The 9,475-nt window shown below is 57.1% G+C and overlaps 1 protein-coding gene across 1 annotated transcript; it reads left to right on the top strand.

Annotated features, from left to right (window-relative positions):
- Positions 1–294: 294 nt before the first annotated feature.
- CBX2 (chromobox 2) lies at positions 295–6,673 on the top strand (the record flags this gene model as incomplete). The annotated part of the gene is made up of 5 exons (XM_079726147.1): positions 295–366; positions 438–481; positions 1,518–1,583; positions 3,857–3,962; positions 5,369–6,673. 5 exons carry the CDS (start codon positions 295–297, stop codon positions 6,671–6,673), a joined length of 1,593 nt encoding a protein of 530 aa, XP_079582273.1.
- Between the last annotated feature and the right edge of the window lie 2,802 nt (positions 6,674–9,475).

Raw genomic sequence — 9,475 nt, 5'->3', positions numbered from 1 at the left:
AACCCACCCAGACCAGGCGCGCCGGACCCCCGCCCGGGGCGCGAAGCTGATCCCGCCGTGAACAATGCGCGCCCCGCCCCCCCGGCACCGCCCCCTCTCGCTCATTGGCCCATGCCGGAACAGGGCGGTCCGCAGGGCTGGTGGCGGGCTGGGGCGCGCGGGGCGCGGGGGCGTTGCGCGTGCGCGGGGCGGGCCTGCGCGGGGCGGGGGCGGTGCTTTGTGTGCGGCCGGCAGGGCGCGCGGCGGCGGTGGCTGTGCGGGGAGCGGCGGTTGCCGCGGTCTGGGCGGGGCAGCATGGAGGAGCTGAGCAGCGTGGGCGAGCAGGTCTTCGCCGCCGAGTGCATCCTGAGCAAGCGGCTCCGCAAGGTGCGTGCGGCCCGGCCCGTGCCCACCCGCCCCCGCCCACCCCGGCTCACGCGCCTCTTCTCTCCCTGCAGGGCAAGCTGGAGTACCTGGTCAAGTGGCGTGGCTGGTCCTCCAAGTGAGTCCCCAACAATGCGGCGCCCGCCTTCCCGCCCGCACCACCTCGGTGTGAAGGGGGGGCGGCGTGGGGTTCCTCGGCCGCGCCGTCGGGGGGCGTCCGCGCGCCGGGCGGGAAGTTTGCGGGGGCTCCGGGGGCTCCTCGGGTTTGGCGGGAGGGGGCACCCAGCCTGCGCGGGGTGCCCTTTGTTTACAAGCCCGCGGGTTGCAGGGCTGGGCGGCCTCCCCTTCCAGCCCGCCCAGCTCCGCTCCCGGCGCCCCAGCCGCCTTTCCCCGCGCCTGGCCCGCGCCCCTCCGGCGCCGCGCGTTCCTCCCGCGCCCATTTGTTGCATGCGCCCCCGCCCGCCTCAGCCCTCCCCGCGGGACGCGAGCCCCCCTCCTCTAGTCCGTATTTTCCCCGCTGTAACCTGAGCTTTCTATTCATGGATGTAGGGCTCCTTTTTTTTTTTTTTTTTCCTTTTAATGGAAGGGAGGGGACTTGGCATCCCGGAAGGGGCTCTATTTACAGACAATCGCGCAGACCCAGTTCCCCTTTCTTCCCGGACCCCACTTTTCTTTCTTTGCTTAACTCTCCGGGTTCCTGGCCCGCGTAGGCCTGGGCGACAGCAACATCTTTGGGCTGCGTTTCTGTGCCCCTAGGCCTCCTCCTCCCTGCATCCTGAAGGAGCCTTCCCTTCCCTCCCTGGCTCCGGACCAGGGTTTGGGGTCTTCCCTCTCTGCAACTTTCCATTTTATTGGGATTTGTTTTCCTCCAGAGGGAGGCTGTAGAGTCCTCCTGAGGCCGGGTGTTAATTGGGGGTTGAGACAGTGGTTTCCCTTTGAGTTTGAGGACACGGTGTTAGCTTCAAGATTCAAGATTCGGTGTCCAGGAGCTCGTCCTGGGCGTGGGTGAGACCTTTCGGGACTCTCCCCAGCACCCCGGTGCCCTGGCTGCCAACAGGGATCGGAGAGCAATGGGGCAACCCCACTTGGGCTTGTTTCTGAAGTGGCTGATCAGTGCCTAGTGCTTTAAGATACCCTGTTCTTTGCTTTTCCAGACACAACAGCTGGGAGCCAGAGGAAAACATCCTGGACCCGAGGCTGCTCTTGGCTTTCCAGAAGAAGTGAGAAAGTTAACAGACCTGTGGGAGGGGGAGACTGTTGGGGGGACCCTGGCCTGTCACACAGTCGTACAGGGTAGTGATGGCGCTCCAGGAGTCCGAGGCTTGGGCTGTGGTTTGAGGTCCCAGATGAGTCCTCTCCCCATCTTCCCTCAGCTGGCCAGCACTGTGCCCAGACCTTGGGAGTCACTGAGTAAGTGCTGCTTTTCGTCTTTGTGACAGCGAGATTTGGCAAAATGAACCTTCTTGGTTACTTCGTGAAAAGTTCTGGCTTCTCTTCTTGGCCTTTTCTGTTGACTAGTTTGCAAACAGCACTGATAAAAATAAGGATGGCAGGTTTGCCCTAAAAATTGCAGACCTGGCCTCCCAGTCCTCCTCGTGGGTGCCATTGAGCAAGAGAAGGCTCAGAGAAGGAACTGGGACACACAGCAGAAAGTTATGCCTACTGTGGTGTGTCTGACCAAGAACAACACATTTATTTTTCTCTGTGCTGCAAAACAGCTAGCACCAAGTGAGCACCACGGGGGCCCCTTTACCAGTCTCAGGGGCTGAATTTACTTCTGTAATTCTAGATGTCATGTCTGTTTTTAGGTAGGAGACTTGGGTTAAGAGAGACCTCTTTGAGATACTCAGGGGGAAGGGTGGTGAGGGGCATGTGATGGCATAAGGTTCCAGGGAGTGCTATTCCAGAGCAGGCTGGTGGGGGCAAGGTGTGGGGATTGCCCTGTTGATAGAGGCTGATAAATTAGGTGCTCAAAAGCTTTCCCAGATGGGGTCGATCCGGCCAGCTGTTCTCTGGTAGCTCAAGCTGTGTCCACTTTTTTTCCACTATAGCAGGACATTTTGGGTCTTCTCAGAAGGGCCATAGCAATGGGGAAAAATAGAGATAGATTTTGGTGGGGGAGGTGGTGAGAGAAAATACATCGAGCATATGCTTGCCTCAGTACCTTTGAAGAAGCTTATCAGCAAGCTCACTGTCTGCTGTTTACTCCATAACTCAGGTCCTGTAAGTCATAGAGGGTGGGAGCTGGTACTTTTCTCTGTAAGACAGTGTCCTGACCGTCGAGAGAGCGTGTGTCCTTAACATCACTTTTACTTACAGCACAGCAGACAGGAACTGAGGTTAGCAAATACCAGAGAGATAGATGCAGCAGTTACAGAGAACCATGGGGTGGTCTAGTTTACATCACGGGGGAGAGAAAACTGGGAAGGTGGGTGCTCTGCCTTCCTGTCCACCCCAGAGATCCCCCTGGGAACTAGGAACTGGTGGTGATTTGCTTGGTGTGGGGATGTGGCCTTTGACTGTAAGGGGAAGTCTCAGGTTCAGAGCTCACGGGTACAGGTTAATGTGTCAGCGGAGACCCATGAGTGCTCCTGTTCTTTTAGGAGACAGGTTGGGGCTGCTTTGAGTATGAGCTCTGTCTCGTACTAATTGGCTTCTTTAAGAGATCAGCTTACAGGCCTCAATGCGATGATGTTTGCCCATTTTGATTACCGGGAAACTGCTCCAGATAGAGCCTCTTCCCCAGGGGTAGCCTGGAATAGAGGCTTTTGGAGGTGGTGGGTGGAGGCGGCTTTCTTGGCTCCCTGACCCCAAGTCACGGAGCTGGTTAACGGTGTCCTACCTTGAGCCCTGAGCCCCGGCCACCTCGGAATCGGGCGTCACCAGTACTTCCATCTAGAGCAGTCTAGGAACAGAAAGGGCTTAGAAAGAGGAAACCGGAAAAGAAATGTGAGCCAGGGGCACTGGCTCTGGGTAGACCGCGTGGGGAACAGGAGCCCTTGATTACCCCAGTGCTCTGACGACCGTGAGATTTTGTGCGGGCATTAGGAGACAGAATGGGGGGCAAGGGTCCTCACCTCCCTACCTCTGGACTCTCTTACTTGGAGTGAGGGGGTTGGACCACGTGACCACAAAGCCTCCTTCTAGTTGTGGTATTGTAGAATTTCCACAATACCGTCTCCCTGCAGAAAGTGGCCAGGATTCGCACAGGGTTTTAAGAGGAGTCGGAGAAAACTGGGAACTGTTCGTTTCGCAGCTTTACTTGAATTTCGTGACTTGTCTTTACCCAAATGTAAATGAAATAGATGGAGGTAAAAATAATACTGACCCCTAATGCAAAGAGGGGGGTCTGGACCTCTGCCTTGGATGTGTTCATTAACAGGATATGTTTTTGCAGGGAAACTGGTGATAAGCTACCTGGGGGTGTTTGAAACCACGGGGTTCCAGGGTGGCAGAAGGAAAGTCTGTGACTCTGATTGCTGATTGTCTTCAGGGAACACGAGAAGGAGGTGCAGAACCGGAAGAGAGGCAAGCGGCCCAGGGGCAGGCCGAGGAAGCACACAGTGATGTCCCCCTGCAGCCGGCACTCCAAGCTCAAGGTGGGTGGCTGCTTCCCTCCCAGCAGTGGCTCTCGGCCGGCTGAGTGGAAGGCAGTGGCGGGAGGGTTGCGGGCTTTGGGGAAGGAGGCCAGCTGGCACCTCCACGTAAGTCTTTCCCTTGCTCAGAAGACCTTGGCTCTGCCTCTCTCTAGGCTGCCGCTGTGAGCCTCTGCCAGCAGGGGGCAACAGCAAACCTCAGCTCTCCACCTCCTGCCCTGTCTCTCTGGGGAGGGCCCTGCAATGGTTAAGCCCCCCAAGCTGGTTTCGTGGTCCTGTGACGTCCACTCTGCTACTTTCTCACCTCCATTGGCTTACAGGGAACAAAAAACAGGAAGCATGTACACAGTAGGTGCTCATAGGTTTGCCAGGTAGGTGCAGCTAAGAGGGGCGCACACACCTGGGCTCCATGGCACAGCCCCTCCTTCCAGTAGCTCAGAGGCAGGATGGGGAAGGGGTCCCGTCTTAGATGTGTCTTTGATTTCTCTCTTGAAGGCACTGCACCCAGGGCCTGAACCCACACACTGGCCAGGAGCTCAGTCACTTCTTACAAAACTGCCCTTCCAGGAGGCTGAGAACCCTTCCGTGAGTCTTATTGGCTAGGGTACGCTGGCCTGGTTTTGTCTTCAAAATGTTCTTTTTGAGCAGGATAGTGGGGCTGGAGGAGTCAGCTTTACTGCAGGAGAATGTGGGACATGTACGTTGAGAAACCTCAGCAAGGCGGGGGGCCAGCCAGGCAAGGAGGCTCCAGACTCCCTGGGTTTGATTCCATCATCCCCAGTTCGGGACAGGCGAGCTTTGCGGCCGGGAGCAGGTGTTGGCTCTGTCTACCTAAAGCACACTTCTTACACAGGGACCTGAGAAATAGTAGGGTGTGCTTAATTAGTGTTTGGGATGACACCCAGAGGATGAGGAGGGCAGTGGTTTGTTTTCCTATGTGCTGGAAGGTTCTGAAGGGGTCAGCTTTGGAAATGGGGAGATGGAAGCAAGATGTCCAGTTGCTTTAGGTTACCAAGCTCTCACACACACTGCTTCACTCCACCCTTCCCTTCTGAGACATGTGAATCATGCTGCTCTGAATTTCCCTTTTCCAGGTGTCTGCTGAGGGCCAGGAGCTCCCCGTGCGTCCCTGGAGAGCTCGGCGTCCATTGTCGGCATGTGAGCGTTTCCCTCCACCGTTCTGGCTTCACTTTGTGAACCACCTATTTTTCTTCGTTCTCTTTCACTTTTAACTGCATTTCTTGGAACCTCGTAAGGACCTCTTCAATCCTTTCTGGAACCAAACAGTGAGATCGCTCCCTCCTGGCTACCTCTCTGGTCTGGAAGCCACAGGAGGGGCTGGCTCCAAGGTGTCTGATGCCCCTGGAGACCAGGCTGTAGAAGTGACACCTTCCCCTTTGTCGTTGCAGGAACCCGACGCCCCCTCCAAATCCAAATCCAGCAGTTCCTCCTCTTCCTCCACGTCCTCCTCTTCTTCCTCAGATGAAGAGGATGACAGCGACTTAGATGCCAAGAGGGGCCCCCGGGGCCGTGAGACTCACCCAGTGCCTCAGAAGAAGGCCCAGATCCTGGTAGCCAAGCCCGAACTGAAGGATCCCATCCGGAAGAAGCGGGGCCGCAAGCCCCTGCCCCCAGAGCAGAAGGCGGCCCGGAGGCCCGTGAGCCTGGCCAAGGTGCTGAAGACGGCCCGGAAGGACCTAGGGGCACCGGCCGGCAAGCTTCCCCCCCCACTCAGTGCCCCCGTGGCCGGCCTGGCAGCCCTGAAGGCCCATGCCAAGGAGGCTTGCAGTGGCCCCAGCACCATGGCCACCCCGGAGAACTTGGCCAGCCTGATGAAGGGCATGGCCGGCAGCCCCAGCCGGGGTGGTATCAGCTGGCAGAGCTCCATCGTGCACTACATGAACCGGATGAGCCAGAGCCAGGCCCAGGCTGCCGGCAGACTGGCTCTCAGGGCCCCAACTGCCAGCAAGTGCAGCCTAGGGCTGGACCTGAAAGTGAGGACGCAGAAGGGGGAGCTGGGGATAAGCCCCCCGGGAAGCAAAGTCCCAAAGGCCCCCAGTGGTGCTCTGGAGCAGAAAGTGGGGGGCACAGGAGGGCCTCCACACGTCCTCAGTGGCAACAAGGTCCCTGCCGGGTGCCTGGGCCCCCAGCCTGCACCCACCCAGGAGCTGAGCCTCCAGGTCTTGGACTTACAGAGTGTCAAGAACGGCACACCAGGGCTGGGCATGGTCGCCCGCCATGCCACAACCACCAAGGGTAACCCTGCCACCCACCCAGCCACTGGGAAGGGTGCCGGGGGTGGCCTCACTGCGGTGAGTGGGGCTGGCCTGCCCACCGACGCCAGCAAGAGTGAGAAGCTGGCCTCCAGGGCAGCAGCACTGCCCACCCCTGCCGGCAAGAGGGACTTTGTCAAGGGCAGCATGACCCCAGGGCAGGAGGGCCACCCGACTCCGGGAGAGGCGCGGAAGACGGCTACACTGTCTGAGATGAGCACCGGCGAAGAGAACAGCAGCTCCGACTCAGACCCTGACTCGGCCTCCCTGCCCAGTGCCGGACAGAACCTGTCAGTGTCCGTCCAAACCAGCCAGGACTGGAAGCCCACCCGCAGCCTCATTGAGCACGTCTTCGTCACCGACGTCACCGCCAACCTCATCACAGTCACGGTGAAGGAGTCTCCCACCAGCGTGGGCTTCTTCAACCTGAGACATTACTGACACCCCCTGGCTGCCCGGGTCTCACCTGCCCCTCTCTGGCCTCTGGCTTTGCTTTGATACATGGCCCGCATCCCAAATCCTCTCCAGGGGCCGGTGGCCTCCTTCAAGGGCAGGCTTGGATGGGAACTCCCCTGGACCCAGCCCTGCCTGCGACTTTGGCAGGGGAGGCTCCGTGATGCCTTGCCACCCAGCCTCGCCCTTGTTCCTACCTCTGGGCCTTCGCTTTGCTCTCCATTTGCCTCAGGAAGTCTAGGTGGCCGCCTGTGGCTCAGCGAAATATTTCTCAAGAGCATCCTGTGTTTCTTGAGCCCGACCATGTTCGCTGTTGGAACTGCCTCCGTGGCCTTTGATGGCAGCGGTGGTCACCTTGCCTCCCAATTTCCCAGAGCACAGGTGTTAGAGGAGGGGGCTTCTCCTGGCCCAGCTTGGCTGTTCCTGCCCAGCGGCTGAAAGAGAAGGTGTACTTAGGGCTGGGGGGAGGAAAGGCCTGGGGAGCTGCTCCAGGGAGGACTCTGCTCAGTGTGTGGAAGGGTTGGGGGGGGAGCAGGAAAGGGGCCTTTCTGGTCGGAACTCCCCCCTCAGCAATGCCTGAGCTGGCTAAGGTGAGGGGACTGTCCACCTCCCTGTCCCTGCCCCGACCCGGGACAGATGAGGGCTGTGGCCTTAATGTAAGAGGACAGGTGTGGCAGTTGGGATCAGGAACCCTGAAGAGGTTGGTGTTGGTGCCATCTAACCCTGATTCAGATTAACAACAGCAGCCCCCAAATGTTGACTCAGGAGTCCAGCATGGGCAGGGAGGGGGCTGATCCCAGAGCTCCTCCACCTAAACCTCCGAGTTCGGGGGGCAGGAGAAGGGTGTCCTGCTGCTGCCCTTTCTGCCAGCCCGTTCAAGGACTGCCTTCGTCCTAGTCATGGCCCCACAAACTGCCCCGGATCCACTGGGAGGTGGGCAGTTGCTGGAAGTAGGTCTCCCCTGCCGACACCCGCTGGCTTCCAGCTGCCGTGCAGGTGCTTCCCACAGTTCCCACCTACCTTCCCCTGACAATCCCTCCCCACTTCTGGGGGTTCCATGTTCTCTTACGCAGCTGAGAAGCTGTATCCCTGTACCATTTGGGAAATGGGACAAAATCTGAGTGACCCACCTCGCCTTTGGAAAGGCCAGAGCTTCCAGCCTGACTGCCTCCCCGCAGATGGCTGAGTCCGGCAGCTGTCTTGGCAATTCCAACCAACAACAGAATTGCCATTACTGATTTGGGATAGAGAGGTACATCAGTGAGTGGGGTCACTGGTCTTTGATGCCAAAAAGAAAAGTGGGAATGCAGGGAACTTTATTTCTGCTTCAATTATCAGTTAACATCAGCCAGCAGGTGTGGGATCTTCTGTTGTCCCCATAGCCCTGAGTGCAGTGGACACGGTGGGCTCTGGTTTCTGAGGGTGGGCCTGCCAGAACTCCAGTCCCCTCAGTCCCTCACCCTCCACGCCAAATAGGAAGAGATGGCTTTTGTGTAGCCAAATCGACTTCAACAGTGTGCCTTTGGGGACAGATCCACATCCAAGACCTCACTGAGGGGCATCGAAATGCAGCTTCCGACTCTTGTATGTGATAGACATGCTGGCTGCAGCAGGAATGGTGCCCACCCTGGCAAACCTGAGGACTGGGGGCCCTGGACAGCCAGGCTGAAACTGGAAAGTGGGCAGTAAAGGGGGAGAATGCCCCCTCCACTGCCCCAGCAGGAGATGGCGAGATGCCAGCACACTGCACAGTCTGGAAGGAAGGGGTGCCAGCACCCTGGGCCCCTGGCACCAACCTCCCCTCCTGTCCCCAGATGTCCCTGGGTGAGACTAAAGGGGCTCTCCTGGGCTGCCTCCCCCTCAAAGGAGCTCATAACCTCCAAGTTTTGCTGCCTTAGAGCCTGCAGAGCCAGGCCAGTAGCAGCTCTCCCCTGCAAGCCCTCAGGGTGACCCTGCTCTGGGCTGATCTGACAGCCCCAGCAGCCAGGTCTCCAAACTCTGATTAGGTGCCTTTCTGTTTACCAGCTACTTCAATCCCAAAGTTTGAATCTGCAAACACCTTACTCCCAGCCACTTTGCCTTCTTGCTGTGTTGTGTGTCTTTCTTGGTGTTTGCGACTCCAAGAGGTTCATGTTTGTGTGTGTTTGTGTGTGTACACACGTGCAGGCGTGACAGCCTTCGCTGAAGAGTTGGACAGATGCTCAGAGTTGGTCGTCATGTTTACCAATAAATAAAAGTAGTACTCTTTTTGCTGCTGTGTGTGTGTGTGTGTGTGTGTGTGTGTGTGTGTGTGGCTAGGCATTGGCCACACATCTGACTTGTTTATCCTGCAGGGTTTCTTATGCGAACTGCATCACAGTGTATATTGAGTGGGTGTTTTAATCCTGTTTTTGTTTGCTTTTGTAATGGATAGGAAGAAGTGGCCAGTCTATCTTCTTCTTTAGAGGATTTGGCATATTTTTATATATATTTTTGGTACCAAAAAGAGTGTTTCTTGTTTTTGGTTACACTCAAGATTCTGACCTGACTAAGAGAGCTCTGGGCCTAGAGGTTTTATTAGGGGAAAACTAGCGGGGAGGACCAGAGCTTTGGACCATTGCCAATCACTGGCTTGATTTGTGTTTTTTAATTTAAAAAAAAAAGCCAAATTATTCATGTATGCCACTTCTAATTACTTTAAAGTGTGGCTGTTTGTTTGCTTTTTTTTAAAGAGAAAGAACAAAAGTGAATATGTTATTGCCCTGGGAAACTTAAGATCTTTGTTGAAACAGCACAGCAGCCCAGCCCCCA

Source organism: Hyperoodon ampullatus (genome assembly GCF_949752795.1).
Source record: "Hyperoodon ampullatus genome assembly, chromosome: 19".
NCBI classification, from domain to species: domain Eukaryota; kingdom Metazoa; phylum Chordata; class Mammalia; order Artiodactyla; family Ziphiidae; genus Hyperoodon; species Hyperoodon ampullatus.
Note: the sequence above shows the minus strand (reverse complement) of the source record. Positions and strands in the feature narration are given on the sequence as shown.